At 42.1% G+C, this 17994-nt stretch overlaps 2 protein-coding genes across 6 annotated transcripts in view; one reads left to right on the top strand and one right to left on the bottom strand.

Annotated features, from left to right (window-relative positions):
* Positions 1 to 3328: 3328 nt before the first annotated feature.
* Ndufb1 (NADH:ubiquinone oxidoreductase subunit B1) lies at positions 3329 to 10095 on the bottom strand. 4 transcript variants are annotated; one of them, XM_055592811.1, is made up of 4 exons: positions 10053 to 10095; positions 9317 to 9446; positions 4804 to 4945; positions 3329 to 3435 (listed from the first exon to the last, which is right to left on the bottom strand). In XM_055592811.1, exons 1-4 carry the CDS (start codon positions 10074 to 10076, stop codon positions 3399 to 3401), a joined length of 333 nt encoding a protein of 110 aa, XP_055448786.1. In that variant the 5' UTR covers positions 10077 to 10095; the 3' UTR covers positions 3329 to 3398. The 4 variants fall into 4 exon arrangements, with proteins under 4 accessions (XP_055448786.1, XP_055448788.1, XP_055448785.1 ...); XM_055592813.1 differs by lacking the exons at positions 9317 to 9446; positions 10053 to 10095 and adding exons at positions 6178 to 6244; positions 6374 to 6442; XM_055592810.1 differs by lacking the exon at positions 10053 to 10095 and having other exon boundaries at positions 9317 to 9596.
* The window catches only part of Cpsf2 (cleavage and polyadenylation specific factor 2), a 28174-nt gene continuing 19347 nt past the window's right edge, over positions 9168 to 17994 (top strand). The window contains exons 1-5 of one of the 2 annotated variants that reach the window (XM_055592809.1): positions 9168 to 9323; positions 14505 to 14676; positions 15568 to 15727; positions 15804 to 15909; positions 17401 to 17530. In XM_055592809.1, the coding sequence (XP_055448784.1) occupies positions 14528 to 14676; positions 15568 to 15727; positions 15804 to 15909; positions 17401 to 17530 (545 nt within the window). In that variant the 5' untranslated portion in view covers positions 9168 to 9323; positions 14505 to 14527. Of the gene's footprint in view, positions 9324 to 14494; positions 14677 to 15567; positions 15728 to 15803; positions 15910 to 17400; positions 17531 to 17994 lie in introns of both variants that reach the window. The other variant, XM_055592808.1, reaches the window with a different exon arrangement.

The following is a 17994-nucleotide window of genomic DNA, read 5'->3' as shown; positions in this document are numbered from 1 at the left end:
TTCACAGCTCCCCAGGAATAGTCACACAACATGGGCATAGTGTGTGTGTGTGTGTGTATATATATATATATATATATATATGTATGTATATATATATATATATATATATTTTTTTTTTTTTAAGACACAATTGTTTAAGAGAATTAATGTAGCTGGGCTGCTATAAATACCTGTGCTGAGCCAGGTGTGGCATGCATTTAAATGGCATGCCTTTAATCCCAGCAAGCCAATAGCCAACATCAAGTTAAATGGGGAGAAACTTAAAGCAATTCCACTGAAATCAGGGACAAGAAAAGGCTGCCCACTCTCCATATTTCTTCAATATAGTGTTTGAAATCCAAGTTCAATATAATGTTTGAAGAGCAATAAGACAACTAAAGATCGATCAAGGAGGTACAAATTGAAAGAAAGTGAGAGTATCTATATTCACAGCTGATAATGATAGTATACATAAGTGGCCCCCAAAAATCCACCAGGGAACTCCTACAGCTGGTAAACACCATCAGCAGCCAGCCGAGATAGTGCACACCTGTAATCCCAGCACTCAGGGAGGCAGAGGCAGGCGGATCTCTGTGAGTTAAAGGCCAGCCTGGTCTGAGTCCAGGACAACCAAGACTACATAGAGAAACCCTGTCTGGAAAAACAACAACAACAAAACAAGGCCAGACATTGTAGAATTTTAATTCTGAACATGCTGCTCTGGCAAGAGATCATACCCAAAGACCTTGTAAATTTCTGTGATCCACTGGAATACAGACACACCTTTAATCCCAGAGACAGAGGAAAGCAGATCTCTGAGTTGAAGGCCAGTCTGGTATAGAGCAAACTTCAGATAAAGAAAACCTTAGGTCCAGGCATGCCGTTAATCCCTAATCCCAACACTCAGGACAGAGGCATGGAAATCTGAGTTCCAGTTCAAGGAGTTCAGCTGAGTCAGGGAGATGAGAGGCAGTTCAGTTTGTGGAATTCAGAGGCAGTTTCTACCTGTAAAGTTTTGCAGAGAGAGGTTGAAGAGAGAACAAGCCAGAGATTAAGGAGCCAGAAGATTAGAACAGATTGCTAGAGTTAGTTTGAGGCCAAGCAGAACAAATCGGTCAGCTTGGAAAGGCAATTGAGCCAAACAGTTGAGTTGAACCAGCTGGCAGGCAGAGATCAGAAAGAGCTGGAAGGGGTGAGCATATTCAGCAGTAAGTACCAGAGGCTGAAAACATTCTAGACCTAGATTGCATGGAGGCTAGAAGCTTCCAGGACTAGGTCTAGGTTAGCAGGAAGAGGCAGTAAGTCTCCTAGATGAATGTTAGTGTTACAAGACAATAACAAAGAGGTTGATTTTTGCTCAGGATTCTGAAGTTCCAAGATCAAGGGCCACATCCAGTGTTGGCCTTCTTGTTGCCAGTCCTGATACCTGGGGTAAGGTATTACTTAGCAAAGGTACATCTCTTAAAAGGCCACCAGGAATTAAATAACAGATTCAGTACCCTGAAGTCAAGTCTAATCCTAATCACCTCTCAAAAGCCCTACTATACATAATATTCTGTTTCCATTCTTTTAATGTTTCACAACGGAGACTGAAAGACCCCTGCCTCACCCTAAGTTAAACATAGCTAACGCCATTTTGTGAGACACCACTGTTTTGTAAAACTCTGAAGGCCAGATGAGAAACTGAAAAATTACTGAGAAACCTAGCTGTGTCACCCACTTGGGGTATCTGCGGTCAGGCTGCCCCAGTTGAGCTAAAAACAACTTGTTGTGACCACCCTCATGGGATATCTGTCAGAGATTGTTCCAGCTGAGATAGGGAAAAATAAAACAACAGGTGGCGGGCCACGTCAAGGGGTCATCATGACCATTTTGACCACCCAGTTCCTGGAATCTTGGTGTCTCTGCCAAACCTTGACACAAATCATGGTCTCATGTAAACGTACCAATCAGCCCCCTGTAACCATGCTTCTCGCTTCTGTACCCACGCTTCTGCTCTAAAACCCTATAAAAACCCCAGCTTTTCACCCAGGGGGCGCGCAAAGTCCTCCGAGTGACTCTGCTGCCCCGGGTACCCGTGTATCCAATAAAGCCTCTTGCTGTTTGCATCCGAACGCCTGGACTCGTTGATCCTTGGGCTGGGGTCTCTCAGACGAAAGATACCCTCCGGGGATCTTTCAGAGACTAAACTTGAACACGTGGAACTCCTAGGAGACACTGAAACCATAACATACCTAGCTTGAAAAGTATGAGGAGCAAAAAGTTATGGCTTAATAGAACTATAATCCAAAGAGAGAAACAAAACACTAATAACAAGTGGGAAACCTATGTATACAGTGATGTGCTCAACTGTAGTTTTTGGGTCTTTATTTTTTTAATTTTTTTGTTTATTACAATTTATTCACTTTGCATCCCAGCTGTAGCCCCCTCTCCTCCCTTCCTGAGTCCACTGGTAGGGGAGGTCCTCCTCCCCTTCCCGCTGACCCCAGCCTATCAGGTCTCATCAGGACTGGCTGCATCGTCTTCCTCTGTGGCCTGGTAAGGGGAGATTTGGGTTTTGAGACCCGGCTTTGATAGCCTTGGCTGGACCAGAACTTGCTGTGTGAATCAGGCTGATGTTGCATTTGCAGCAGTTGTGGTTCCACCTCCCAAGTGCTAAGATGACAGGTTTGCCTCACCACACCTGGCCTCACAATAGCCTTTCTTCCCTCCCAGACAGGATTTGACTGTGTAGCCGTGGCTGTCCTGGATTTGCTTTGTAGACCAGGTTCGCCTCGAACTCAGATCCACCTGCCTCTGCTGTAGGCTTTGACTTTCTTAAGCGCTTCTACCTCCCTTCCAACCCCACAACACTGGGTAGGAGAGAATGGTTCGTGGGGACTGGGGTGGAGTTTTCTTTGCTACTTCCTGCTGGGTAGGGTCGTAGGAGTCTTTTGGGGGCAACACCAATAGCAGTCAGAAAATCCAGGAGTCCAGGTAACCAGCAAACAGCAAACACAGCAGCAGGACAAACCAGCAGCAAGCAGTCCGCCTCCAAGCTACGTTTATACCACTCAAAGTCCTCAGAATTCAGTTCATTCCAGCTGGCAAAGACTACCTTCCGCATAAAATACTTAACAGGTGTGGACAAACTAAAATCCCCAACTTGGAATTATAACAAAAAACATGTTTTCATATCATAACCCAAAATGTCCACAACACTGCCTCCCTGCGCAGGGATCATAGGCGTGCACACCACGCCTAGTAGCCATTTTCTAAGTCAGCTTTGCCCCATACTTGAAAATTACCTCAAAAATAAAAAGTATTTAAATGGTTACCTCCATAAAAAATGTAAGAATCACACTTTAAATTCATCTAAATCATGTTTTTATTTCTTTTACAACTTTTAAAATGTGATCATTCAGTGATTTAACCAGTCTTTACTTCCAAGTAACTTCTTCATTGGACCTCAGTTCCCTGTGTGAAAATAAGGAAAGGAAAAACAGTAAATAAACTATTAAAAACGTATATTTTTAACTTTTATGTCTGCGCATGCCTTACAGTGTGTGCACAAACTCTGTGCGTGCAGGCGCTCTTGAGGCACCGGATCCGTCTGAGCTGGAGTTACATGCAGTTGTAAGCCACCATGTTTCTGCTGGGAAGCACACCTGGGTCCTCTTTAAAAACAGCAAATGCTTTTAACTACTAAGCATCTCTCCAGCTTCCATGTAAATAAATGTTTATGAAGGGGCCAGAAGTTTATGTTTACATTCTATCAAATAGACTTAAAGTTTTATATTAGATTCATCTATTCATCCAATTGTCAAACTTTTACTGTCTTTAAAGAAGTTGTAATTTCTGTACTTCTAAGTGTGCTTAATGGTTTCTAGATCCACTGCAGCTTATTTCATCTTTCTTAAAATACTGGACTTTTGAGACATACCTGCATAGTTACATTGGATGCTACTCAGTCTTTTTAGCTCTTGAGTGTCTTCCAATCCAAATAGCTATACCCACTGCCAGATGGCTACACTATCATGTCTGAGTAGCCATGTTGCCCAGGCCCATGCAGTTGCTTGATGTTACCACTCAGTCCCCATATGTATGAGTGATGCTAAGAATACAGCAGGACTGTTCAGCTGTATCAGGTCAGTATAAGGTAAGATATATGAAAGTGTATATGATAAGTTTGGGGCAGCTGGCTTAAGTTTTGTTTCTACATTAAAATAAACTCTTCAGTTTTAAAAATTCTGGCTTTCTATAGGGGAGGCCTTAATAAAAGGGCAACAGTAAAGGGCAATGAAAAAAATTGCATATTTTCTGCCATTTGCAAAATCTAGACTTACATACATGAAAACAGAAGGGAGTCTATTTGGAGAGGAAGGGAACCTGTGATAGGGTGAAGAGTACAAACATGTGCATGTACAAAGATGTCATGAGGGCGATGGGTAGTGGCTGGGTGGTTATGAGTGCTCTAACACAGCACATCCGCACTTGGAGGCTCACAGCTACCTCTAACTCCAGTTCCAGGGGAGCTGATCCCCTCTTCTGGCCTTTGAGGGTACCCAAACACAACGTGTAACATACACACAAATAAAAACAAGTTAAAAAGTCATTTTATACATTAGCTGAAAAGTTAATAAAAGAAAAAATGAAACTTTAAAAGCTCTGAAATGGCTAGATCATAAACTAAAGATTGTTTTCATTCTGGAGGTTAATCATACACTTTCATCCAATGATTAAGTAACAAACCTGAAGCATCACTTGACTGTTAACCATCAGAGTGAAAAACAAACTCTTCTTTGTAACAAGAGACAAAACTCCCCAGAGCTGCCATGAACTAACCTTTGAAAAAGCATGCTCTTATTCCGGAAGGCAGTCAGCTTTTCATCATCCCTCCTGTCTAGATAACATCCAAAGATAAAGCCCGCGGGGACAAGTATGTGAACCCAGTGGTCACGAATCAGCTGAAATAAGTTCATGATGACTGCCAAGACAGAAAAGAAATTGAAATGCACAATACAACTGCCTTGGATATAATGAAATAAAGGTAGATAGGCATTACTATGGGCTGGAAATAATACACTGAGGAGGGTCTAAGGGTGGAAGGATGGATAAAATCAGTGCATGCTAAATGAACGAGAATGTCATTACTGTGTACAATTAATATGATAATAAATAATTACCTTTTGGTTTGGGTTTGGAGATTTTTTTTTTTGAGACAGGCTTGATCTTGCTACAGTTATATGCTGGAACCTACTGTGTTCAAGGCTGACCTTAAACCTGTGCTCCCGACTGCCTTCCTAGTGCTGAGATTACAGGTGTAAACTACCACACCTGGCTTAAAACAATTGCATCTGAAACAGGAAGATAGCTGTGGCATGACACATGTTAAAAGCATAAGTCTCTTTAGGTTTTCGTGGCTTCAGAATGTATAATTGAAAAACTGGAGGTGGTAGCACACATCTTTAATCCCAGCACTCAGGAGGCAGGAACTCTGAGTTTGAAGCTAGCCCTTGTGTACAGATCAAGTTTCCAGGACAGCCAGGGCTACACAAAGAAACTGTCTCAAACAAAACAAAACAACAAAAACAAACAACTTAGTTGAAGATTAGACAATAACGGTTAGTGTAAAGTTCACTCTACTCATACCAGTGTGATGGTTCGTTGGATGAAGGCGCTCACTGCCAAGCCTGAGTGATTCCCAGGACGCACATACATGGTTGATGGAGAGCACTCCCACAGCTTATACTCTGACCTCTGTGTATGCATGCATGCACACATACACAAATAAACACCAAAATGTGGGGCTGGAGAGATGGCCCAGTGGTTATAGAGCACTGTCTGCTCTTCCAGGGGCCCTGAGTTCAATTCCCAGCAGCCACATGGTGGCTCACGACGTCTATAATGAGATCTGGTGCCCTCTTCCAGTATACAAAAGAACATGAGGATAAAGCACTCATATTAAACAAACAAACAAACAAACAAACAAAAAAACAATAAAATGTTATACTGCATTTATGTGCTCTGCTTATACAGAGTAATTCTTAAACTAGGGAATCTGGCCTTTCCTCCAGAATGAGGCTGGAATGATAGAGCCATTACTTCTGGCATTTTAAGAGATTGATTTGGTCTGGCTTTATTCAGAAAAGAAGAGATGAGTTAGGACTATGGGGCTCTTGCCACATACGGGCTCTTACAGATTCCAGAACAACTCACCCACTGGTTTAGATACAAATGCTTCTTGGAGATATAAATGTAAGCACAGCCAATCTTACTTTATTTCCTGTAAGACAACAGTTCTCTTGGCTTTAGTAAGTAGCATCATTTATATTTACAGTATTTTTAAATGTAAATAGTATTTATATTTAAAGCTTGAAATGCTAAACAAGGGCTCACCAAGTGAACTGATTACCTTTGTAAACTTAGGCCAGTCCCCACCCCCCAAGGGAGGAGCAGTCCTGTTAGGCCACAGAGGAGAGCTTTGCAGCCAGTCCTGAAGATACCTGATAAAACAGGATCAGATGAATGGGGAGGAGGTCCCCTCTATCAGTGGACTTGGCAAGGGGCACGGTGGAGAGGAGGGAGGGAGGGAGGGACTGGGAGGGAATGAGGGATCGGGACACGGCTGGGGTACAGAGTTAATAAAATGTAACTGATAAGAAAAAAATAAAATACAAAAAAAAAAAAAAAACCAATGCACTATTTTTACAGAAAAACACAGCTGTGATAGGGCACAATAATATATTAATTTACATCATGTAAAATATTTTTTTCAGAGCCTTTGGAACATATAAAGACCTAAATAATGTTTGCAATGATGTGCATATCTATTCTTGATGAGAGTTTATTTTTAAAACAGACACATTCAAGAGAAAGAGTTTGAACAAAATATTTCTAAAAATAATTTTTACTAAGATATTGTTGGCATTTATGTTAAAATATAAATTTGATAAACGAAGAACAAGGGAAATGTAAATCTTTTTTTTGTCAGTAGAAGTTTTATGGATTTTTTAAAATTTTTTTATTAATTACACTTTATTCATTTTGTATCACCCCATAAGCCCCTCCCTCCTCCCCCCCTGATCCCCCCCCCCCCCCCCTTCCTGCATGCACGCCCCCCCCCCCAAAAAAAAAAAAAAAAAAAGTAAACTTAGGCCAGTCAAGTATGAGACAATAAAGACCTTTGGTAAAAATAAATTACTTTAAAAGCACTCAACTGCAAAATACTAGTCAATGTCTGTGTTCAGGAGACTGTGTTTAAGTTTGACAAGCTTGGCAGTCACCTACACTTCCTGTCCTTATCAAAACTTAAGGGCCAGAAAGATGGCTCAGCAGGTAAAGGCACTGGCATCAAGTCTATGGACACAAGGTTGATTCCTGGGCCACGTGATGGAAAGAGAGAGATGACTACTTGAAAGTTTCCTCTAACCTCTGTGCCAGCAAGTGTGCATACACACACAAATAAATGTAAAAAAGAAAAATAGTTGTTGACCTCATTTACACAGCTGTTAGATATCATTTTGCACTAGTAAGTACTTGTTGATCCCTAGCTCACAGCAATTTAAAATAAACTCACAGCCACCTGTAGACTATGAGCCACTACTACGGCATTCTAAGAAATGGGTTTAGTCTGCATCTGTTTAGCAGAGATGAGGTAGGTCTATGGGCCTCTTGCCACACCACTGCCTGGTGCTACAGGAGTAGAAGGAGGAAGAAAGGAGGAGGAGGGATGAGAAGAAAAGAAAAAGAAGAGAAGAAGCAAAGAAGAGAAGAAGAAAAGAGAAGACCAGCACATGGGAGGCTGGGCGTGGTGGCACGAGATTTTAATCCCAAAGTCAGAAGAAGCAGGGGCATCATCTCTGTGAGTTCTAGGACAGCCAGGCCTACACAGAGAAACCTTTTCTCAGAAAGAGAGAGAGAGAAAGAAAGAAGAATGAGAGAAAGAAAGGAGGGAGGGAGGGAGGGAGAGAGAGATAGAGAAAGAAAGGAACAGAACAGAACCTGGGTTTCCTTTCCTCTTGTGGGGACTAGGGAGTGAGGAGGAAGAAAATGTTAGGGGTTGCGCTTGGCTTTGTGCATGCTGTGTCACAGAGATACACACTCTGCCTTGGTTATCTTTTAATACTAAAGTGATCCAAATTTTACGGCAAGCTTCTAATTTGCTGGCTTCAAACGCCTTTAATCCCAGCACCTGGGAGGCAGAGGCAGGAGGATCTCTATAATGAGTTGGACGCCAGCCTGGTCTGCAGAGCGAATTCCAGGACAGTCAGAGCTACAGAGAACCCTCTCTCGAAAAATCAAAACCACATTTTTCCCTAACGTTTCTCTAACGCAATATTCTTTCCCCTTCCAAGAAGTACACAGAAACTGGTGTGTCTTCCTTTGGTGAATCACTCTGGATTCACGTTAAAACGTAGACATTGAGAGCTATAACTGGACCCCACTGTACGTTATACGAACTACTCACAAAGTGTCACCTAAGCCATGGAAAAGTGAATGCACGAAGCAACGGAACCCTTGAGATCGTGACATACACGCTGGAAACCAAGCCTAAAGCTATGTTTTCAAAAGGCAAATGGGTAAGTGCGGGTTTCGGATTTAGGAGTGAAGCTGGGCGAGGAGACAGATGTCCGCGCCTGGGGGAATGTGCGCGGCTTTTGAGTAGGAGCCGCGTTCCCTGCTTGTGGGATCCTGGCTCGTCCTCCCCAGTCCCGCAAAGGTAAGGTCAGGGTTCGTCCCCCAAAGACGCTGCGGTTAAGGCAGCAGAGGAGCAGCCTTGGTAAAAGGTGTGGGGCGGGCAGCGCAGCGGTCACCTGAAGGCCACCCTGGTGTCCCCTCCACGCGAGCCTTCCCCAGAACCCTCCCGCCGGCACCACCGCGACCCAGACCCACCTGCAGCTCGGTGCAAGCGCGACCCCACAACCAAGGGCAGCGGCAGGGAGCTAGGCCACCGGCGCCGGCGGAAGCCGTGACCTCGGGAGCTGCCACTCGCCGCGCCAACCCTCGGGAGAGGGGCGGACATTAAATCAGGGCTCCTCTCTCGTCTCACGAGCGGGTCCTCTAGTTTTTAAGTTTTCAGTAGTCATGACTCGTTCTGAATAAGACTTGGATCCAAGCTGACAAGATGTGTGAGCTTCTGCACTGTCATCGTTCCCAACCCGGCCCGCCACACCCCTACAGATGGTGTCGCCCGGGTCGTCCCCGCCTCAGCCGCTCGCCCTAGGCCCAAGATGGCGGCCACCACACAGGGCCTCCCCGCTCTCTGCCGCTGAGCCGCGCGCTAGTTCTGCTCGCCTCGAACCTGCGTTCCACGAGGGGTTGGGAGGAGCGGCGGACGGTGCTGGGGGAGACTGACCTGGCAGGTGAGGACGGCCGAGAGGAAGCCTTCGGGTTGGGGAGGAGGTCCTCGGGGGATGGTTCCCGCGTCGGCCCGGTGTCGCCCGGACGCGCTCCCGCGGTTTCGGTTGTGACCGGCTCCGTGGTTCCTGGAATAAGCGTTCCGCAAGGGAAAGAGAAGTGACTCTAACAGGGGCCGAAACCTCGGGGTGTGTGTGGCGCTCCTGTGGTCCCTGCGTTGCTCCTTGCCGTCCCGATCCTGTCTGTTTGCTCCGACCTTTCATCTTCTCGGAGCTAAGAGTTAATCTGAGCCCAGCCTGGGCTCCTGCGGGTGCCACGGTTAAACCCCCCCCCCCCCCCAGCCTTCCCTCTGCGCCTCTCCCCATTTTGGGTTCAGAGACCACGGGGCCAGATGTCCTCTTAGCTCCTTAACTTGAGAGACCCTTAAGGTGCTTTTGCCACGCCATGTTAGAATTGCCGTAGCTCTCAGCGTTTCCACAATCAGTGTTTCCCAAGACGCCATTCTCATTTTCCTTGTTTACATACTTTTCAGGAAACCGCTTGTCAGGCCATTTCTAACCCCAGTAGTCTGGCCCCTGGGACCTGGAGAACTTAAGCCAACATCTGTGTTTACCGTCTAACCTTTAATTTTACAATTCTCTTGCCTGTTTGAAAGCCTTTCTTTACCTGAACGACTAAAGAGACTGTCTCACCCTGTAAGCCCCAGGATTAGTCCAGGATTGAATTTTGCATACTTCTCCTTGGCTGCCCTCTAACATTCACGATCATTCCCGAGAAAGCAGCATCTGAAATGTATTCGGGATGAAGCAGAGACAGTCAAAATCACTACCCTGGTGGAATTTCTGATACGATGGGTTCACTGTTTTCAGCATATGTTTATATTACTGTGAACACTGCTTGGTTTGGGCGATACAAAGATGATCACTTTAAGTAATCAAGCAACCCACCTTACCTGGGAACAGTGAAAAGGCTATGTCTGAGTTGGATCAAAAGGAATTTGCAAAACCAGGGAGAGCAAAGACACTCCTGGATGCTGAACAGGGATTAAAAACTTGGGAAGGTTGGACATTGTTGGGGAGATTTAAAAACAAAAAACTGAAAGGGTGGTTGGTGAAGATTGAAGGTACAAATTGGAGGTTGAGATCAGCTTGTGAGGGATCTTGATTTCCAGAGCAGGAGTTCGGATTTTATTAAGCAATTAGCAGGAAACTAGTGTGCATAGTTACAGGGAGTGGCCATGAAGGGTTTCTTTTTCTTAGGAGGGTCTGGCTGATAATGGTATGGAGGACCAACTTGAGACAAGAAAACTAGATGGAACCACAGTCATTCAAGTAAGGCAGCAAGCACTTGCATTGAGGCAGGAGAAAAAAGACTGAGAAATGAAGTCAGTGCTTCATGGGACTCCACTAGTGACTACCAATTTGCTGGTAAAGGTGGCTAGTTTTTAGTCTGGTTGGTGATACCATTAAAATCAGTCTGAGACAGGCACATAAAAACGGGGTGCCAACCTTGCGCTTTAGCTATGGCAAAAACACAGTGTTCCCCAGCCTGAAGCATTGATTTTGGAGTCTAGACCTCTGCTATTACAGTAGCCACTAGCTGCATGCAGTATGGAGCTCTTGAAATGAGGTTGGTTTGAACAGAGATGAACAGGGAAAGTGCACACTGGCATTTAAAGACAGTACAAAAACAGTGTAAACTGGCTCAGTAAGTGATCACATGTTGAAATGAGCATTCAGACACTGTTAAAGAAAACATCAGGCTTTTCCTTGTTTTGCTTTCAAACGTGGCTGTGAAAAATTACATCTGTGGCTCATATTAGTCTAGTCTATACTAATAGTGGGAGAAGGATGATTAAGGAGTCAAAATCTGAGCTAGACCTTGAGAGAATAGTAAACTGTGTCAGGGCAGTGGCACTGCACTCACCAACATTAAGTTATTGTTTTTCTTGCCCCCTGGCAATAAGGCACTTTTTAAGGGTTGTTTGTTTAAAGTCTTATTTCACGGTGGCACATTGTGTGTGTGTGTGTGTGTGTGTGTGTGTGTGTAGGCACACATCTACCACAGTGCACAGACGAAGGTCAGAGACAGCTTGCTGGAGTGGGTACTCTCCTGTCATCATGTGGATACCAGGGATTTGAACTTAGGGTCAACCAAACCACTGAGCTATCTTGTCAGCCCTGCCTTCAAAGACTTGAACAAGAGGTAATGTGTGTAGGGATGTTTTAGGTTAATATGGCAGTAGTGGTTTCATTGAGATGAAGGGAGGAAAAGCTGCAGAGAAAGAAAGAGAAACCAAATGTAAGGTGATGAGGCCTGACTGTTAGGTATTGAGGGTGGGAACAGAAGGGATGGTATGCATGCAGGTGCTCTGAGGAAGGAGCAACCAGAATTGATAGATGTCCCCGTAAAAGGAAAGAAGGGCCTCCAGCCTTGGTTACCAGGCTAATAACCAATTAACTGATAAAGAATTATAACATGCAGTGGAGACCAAAGAATTTAGTCTTAGAATAGAATCAGTGAAGTGGAGAGAAGTGTTTGAGTCTAATTAAGCGTTTCCCCTTTTTCTGTGTTTGTGTTCTATTAGTATTCAGTCATGCACATCTATTTTCCTTCAGTACAGAGTTGCCTGTATCATGCCTTCTTCCTCTTTGTTAGTGAATTTTAATTTAATCTTAAATGCTTCTTTACTGCCTGTAGAACTAGGCCCAAGGTATCCAGGGCTCTTCTGCTGGATCCTGTCCTGCTCATTTGGTCAGTCTGTGTTTCTTTGTAAGCGTGCCAGGATGGGTTTTTTTTCACTGCAAACCTCTAGCTTTAAGGTTTGTGTCTTAGCTAATGTCATTCTAATCTTTTGACTGTCTTCTTCTCTTTCTGCCCTGCCCTTATAAGTCTTTAATACGTAATCTTAATTCTTTTATTAACAGAGGCAATTGAGAATTTTTAAAATTCACTTATTAAACTGTATATGTAAACAGGTTATAACCAATTTGGCCCATTATTATATATTTATATGTTTTATTCTTTTAGTAAATTTCAATCCTTACAATTATGTTTCCCTTTTGTTAGATTTATTTTATGTGTATGAATGCCTATATGTATAGAGGTATGTACATATGTGTATATGTACGGTGCCTTTGGAGTCTGGGGCCTTGGATTCCCTGCAACTGCAGTTACAAATGAATGTGAACCACTATGTAGATACTGAGAACTGAACCCAGGTCCTCTATAAGAACAGCAAGTGCTCTTAACTACTGGCTGAATGCTTTTCTCCAACACCAGTGGTGTTTGTTTGTTTGTTTGTTTGTTTGTTTTTAAATGGAACATATAGGGCCAGGCATGATTGTACACACCTGGAATCTAGCACTTGGAAGGCTGAGGCAGAATAAAGCACCTGAGGCTATTTGGGCTGTATTGTCAGTTCCAGACCAACACAGCTTCATAGTGAGAACTTGTTTCAAGAAGCCTGTGCTACTTCTGCTGTTCATGATGCTGTAGAGAAAGACATAGAAATTAAAATGGCATAATTCTAAACAGAAGTAAATTACATTACATTCACGAACCTTTTTTTAAAAAAGATTTATAAAGAACTTCTGATTTTGTGTTTTAGCATATCTTGGAATGAGATATTAGTAAATAATATTTAATAAAGATACAGATAACCAGGAGGACCTAAAAGATACTTTTGGTCTGTTAAAGTCTAGGTCTTTCTTAAACATTTTAATGTGAACTTATTTGGTTATATCTGCAAGTACTTTGTATTTTGATTTCATAAAGCGAGAGCTGTAGTAGTACATTTAAAGAATTGGGCGTTTAGCTCAGTGCTAGAGCACTTTCTTAGCGTGCAAGGGACCCCAAGTTTGAGTTCAAGCACTGTCCCCCTCAAAATAGAAAATGCTTTAGGGGAGTATTGCCTAGATTCTCTTCAAAATTATATTTATAAACATTTTTGTAGAGTAGAAAATTAAGCCAGGCATCTCAAAAACAAACAAACAAACAAAGGGGAATTGGAGCCCCCACATTAGTGTAGAGCCCACGTTACCTGCTGAGCCATCTCCTTGACTTGCTAAAAGCTTCTTCTCATAAGTTTATACAAAACAGTGTTCAGATAACATCTAGTAGGTATCTCCATGTACATTGCACGGGGTGTATGCTGAGTGCCTACTTTGTGTCAGGTTTTGTTTTGGGAATTGCAAATATAAGGTACTGTCAGAGTTACCTGCAAACATTAAGGTAATTTTCAATCACAGTGTCACACAGGTATGCTGACGCTAAGCTTTCTGAAAAGCCTGTGCATCTCTGTGCGAGTATACATTTTGCATGTATGTTGAAGAGAAAAGAGGAACTGTGGTTTCTAAATGAGATTCTCAGGAGAGTTTATATTTAAGACAACTTGAATGAGAAAAAATGTGCAGCCTTATCATTGAACTAATGAAGAAAAACAGATTGGCTTTGAAGAGTCAGTTCTTAATTTACTACCACTTAATACTGAGCAATATGGGTATAGTGATCTGTGCTCTAAATAATTTCCACATTATCTGGAATCCTCCACTCAATTTTTAAACACATGCATGCTTGCACACTAGAACAGGGCACCAGATCTCATTATAGGTAGTTGTGAGAATTGAACTCGGGAACTCTGGAGACCAGACAGTGCTCTTAACCTCTGAGCCACCTCTCCAGCCCTCGCCCAGCCTTTTTATGTGTACATTAGTATTAATGTTAGCAGGGTATGGTGGTACATGCCTGTGATTCCAGCACTCGGAGAGGCAGAGGCAGGCAGATCACTGAGTTAGAGGCCAGCCTGGTCTACAGAGTGAGTCCAGGACAGCAAAGGCTACATAGAAACCTTGTATCAAAAAAACTGAAGGGAGGGGGGAAAAAAGGAAGGAAAGAAAGAAAAAGAAGGAAAAATACTTTATGAGATGGAGTCCCTAAGTGAGGAAAAGTTAGTTAACTTGTCCTGAATCATGTTGAAGTGGATTGAAATCTGGATCAATGATTCCAAAGTCCCGTACTTGGGAGGCTCTGAAGGATTCTGTAAACAAGGCTGAACTTTTAAATATGGCTGCTAACATGCTTTTAATCACTCTGGAATTTCTGTGCACTTAATTCTGAAATAATTTGCCTGTTATATGGACTGTCCATTTATGTTTATTTTTATTTTATTTGCAAGCACCTTTTAGATACCCATTACTGGACCAGAAAGATGACATCGATCATCAAATTAACCACCCTTTCTGGGGTCCAAGAAGAGTCTGCTCTTTGCTATCTCCTCCAGGTTGATGAGTTCCGGTTTCTATTAGACTGTGGCTGGGATGAGCACTTCTCCATGGACATGATTGACTCCCTGAGGAAGTAAGTTACAGCTGGTACAGTTCTAAGGTTGTGCCAAGTCCCTTTAAAAAAAAAAAAAAAGATCGTCAACTTCTTTTATTCTACACTTGTATAACGTCATTTAATGTTACGTACTGCTGCTATCATTTCTTTCATTTAGTTTATAGTAAGTTTTATTCATGACAAAAAGCTAACTTGTGGCCATTGTAATTTACAGAGTTTTGATTGGCTAATAATTGTGTTTTTTAAATTCAGCAAAACCTTGTTACTTTGCTAGTGGACCACAGAAAGTGTGCTCTTTAGTTTTTGGAAAGGGCGCAAGTCTGTGAAAAGCTGAGGAAAGGTGACACTTCCCCGTGAAAGCTCTGTCCTTGCATCACATTGCCTCACTTTCCGTGTCTCCATTTTCAACACTGACTTGATTCTTTGAATGCTACCCCCCTGATAAAAATATCAGGAAAAAAAAATCAGTTACATTTGCAGCATTACTACTATTAGTGAATGAAAAAGGAGAACTTGAAGCCCCCCAAAAATCTTTTAATCATCTCCTTTATTCCTCTTGTCTTTGAGGACATACGCTTCCCTGACTAATGCTATTTATGACATTTGGCATTTTATTTTGTCACCAAGCTAGAATGCTGGAGCAAAGTCAGTAACAACTATTTGAGTATTAAAATATTGAGCCTTTAATAATTTCCTCAATTCTAAGCTGATTTCTTAAACTTAATAGCATACATGACAGTGGCTTGAGGTCGACTTCCATGTGGTGTCCTCCTTTCCCTCTGTGTGTGTTTTCAATCAGCCCTTGTTTTGCTCCGCCAAGCCTTGAGTCTAGAGTAAGTGAGCCATGATAGCTCTTCTGCCTTTATGCTCAAAGAACTCATGGGATTGTCCTCTTGGTTGTGTCCACAGGCACGTTCACCAGATCGATGCCGTGCTCCTCTCTCACCCTGACCCGCTGCACCTTGGTGCCCTCCCATTTGCTGTGGGGAAGCTGGGTCTGAACTGTGCCATCTATGCAACAATTCCTGTTTATAAGATGGGACAGATGTTCATGTACGACCTTTATCAGGTAACGGAAACAGTCACAGGAGAGGCGGGTAGGTTCCACTCGGTCATTTGTAATCCTTGGCTTGTCTCTCTTCTAGTCTCGACACAATACAGAAGATTTTACCCTCTTTACATTGGATGATGTGGATGCAGCCTTTGATAAAATACAGCAGCTAAAATTCTCTCAGATTGTGAACTTGAAAGGTAAATGTAAATCAATGGACTAAAAGAATAGAAGCTTTGTTATCTTTTTGTTTTGTTTTGTTTTTAATTTTAGCTTTTAGTTTCTACAGTGCTGGAGATATAACGCAGAGTCTCACTTGTACTGGGCAAAGAATTTTTCCCTTAGCTGTATCATACCCTGCTTGGACTAATGGAGTTGATTTAGCCTGAAATGCACTGAACGGAAATCCTAATAAAAATTATAGGCAGTGTGGTATGGGGATAAAAACTAGCATTTTCTACCTGGAGCTTCCCTTTGAATTTCAAAATATTCAGACTAAATACTAACAAATTATTAGCAGCTTGGGTGTGCTCATATCTGGGCTGGAAATGGTGCTTAAGCTGTACCCTCCTCCGTACGTAAAGTTAGGTTCAAGAGACAAATTGAGTCAGAGTCTTAAATGTAGTAACTGAAGCAAATTAAATATTTAGACAGAGGAGAAAATGTATTACTTAATAAGGATAGCAAATATCAAGTTTGTAAGAGGGAAGCCTGTTACAGATTTTTTTTTTTTTTTTTTTTTTTTTTTCTTTTTTAGATTGGAAGGTTTAGGGGACAGTTCAAGACAGGATTTCTCTGTATAGCCTTAGCTTTCCTGGACTCTTTGTAGACCAGGCTGGCCTCAAACTCACAGTGATCCACCACCTCTTCCTCCCCAAGTGCTGGAATTAAAGATGTGCACCACCATGCCCAGTTTACAAATTTTCTTAAACATGAACTTAGGCATTAAAACATGGCGCAGTAGCTGTTATGGTAACTCATGCCTATAATCCCAGTGCTTGGGAGGCTAAGAGAAGGAACATGAGCTCAAGGCCCGTCTAGGATAATATAGCAAGTTCTGGTAGTCTAGGCTGTACATAGTGAAATTCTTATCTAAAAAAATAAAAATAAAAAAGCCAACCAAGAAAAATGACACAATAGCAGTTGATGATAATGATTAAACCACAAAGAGACCATTAGTGGATAGTCTTAGTAGTTTTGCTTGTGTTTAGCTTTTCTGTGGATAAATTCTTTACCATTGTTACTCCATCCGTGTAGGTTAACAGATATGGAAACAACTTGTCCAATATTTGTGCAATATAAATATCAAAACTTAGTCTTGGGGATGTAGTGTAGCGATATTTGTCTGAAGTGCATGGGGCACTGGGCTCAGTCTACAGAACTACAAATACTATGTACAATTCATGCTAAGTAATTGTGTATTGGCTTTTAATTCCATTTCTAGCCTTGTATTTATAAGCACAGATAGATAGCTCTTGAGGAGCAGATAATAAAATGAGAAGCATTATCTCCATTAAGGGAGTAGAGTAGCTGGAGACAGGAAAAAAGGCTTTCTTTTCATTGTAAGCATTTGAATATCTGAATTTTGTGCCTCTATTTAAATATGTTGCTGTTAACATGATTTAGAAATAAAACTGTCCTTAGAGTTGTGAGAAAAAATTCTCAGTGCTGTCATTATCTTGTTGATATAGGCAAAGGGCACGGTTTGTCTATCACACCCCTGCCAGCTGGTCATATGATAGGAGGAACAATATGGAAAATAGTAAAAGATGGAGAAGAAGAAATTGTTTACGCCGTTGACTTCAACCACAAGAGGGAGATGTAGGTATATCTAACCAGGTGCTAAAGGAGATGCAGTTATCGTTTCATTGAAGGGAAAACTGGAAGCAACTTTTTGATTTTGTTTTTTTAATCAGAACTCTACAGTATTTTCATTGTAGAGCAACGGGTTCATTATAGGACATAAGGGCTTTAATTTTTTGTGAATCAATATCTATTCATAAAACAGATGTTTCTATGAAGGTTTTCAAAGGAAAGGAATTTTGTACATTAAATTATATTTTTTGTGATCTTGACATTACTTGATAGAACTTTGTAACTTCTTGACTTTTTAGGGGCTGAGGCAATAAAAGTAGCAATTGTGTAATTTAATGCTATTTGATGACAGATTTCTTTAAAAGGGTACATAATAGGTATAATTTTACATTATTCAATTGATATTAAGAAAAATACTATAAAGTGTGTGTGTGTGTGTGTGTGTGTGTGTGTGTGTGTGTGTGTGTGTG

This window comes from Psammomys obesus, unplaced genomic scaffold (assembly GCF_907164565.1).
Source record: "Psammomys obesus unplaced genomic scaffold, mPsaObe1.curated_primary_1811, whole genome shotgun sequence".
In the NCBI taxonomy this organism is placed as follows: Eukaryota; Metazoa; Chordata; class Mammalia; order Rodentia; family Muridae; genus Psammomys; species Psammomys obesus.
Note: the sequence above shows the minus strand (reverse complement) of the source record. Positions and strands in the feature narration are given on the sequence as shown.

What these genes read in the sequence shown, in the direction of transcription:
- Ndufb1 (XM_055592810.1), bottom strand. Translation starts at nt 9,581, where the DNA reads ATGAAAGGTCGGAGCAAACAGACAGGATCGGGACGGCAAGGAGCAACG. An exon ending in CGGCCGTCCTCACCTGCCAG is followed by an intron (nt 4,946 to 9,316) that starts GTCAGTCTCCCC and finishes CTGTCTTGGCAG; the next exon opens with TCATCATGAACTTATTTCAG. An exon ending in AAGAGCATGCTTTTTCAAAG is followed by an intron (nt 3,436 to 4,803) that starts GTTAGTTCATGG and finishes ATTTTCACACAG; the next exon opens with GGAACTGAGGTCCAATGAAG.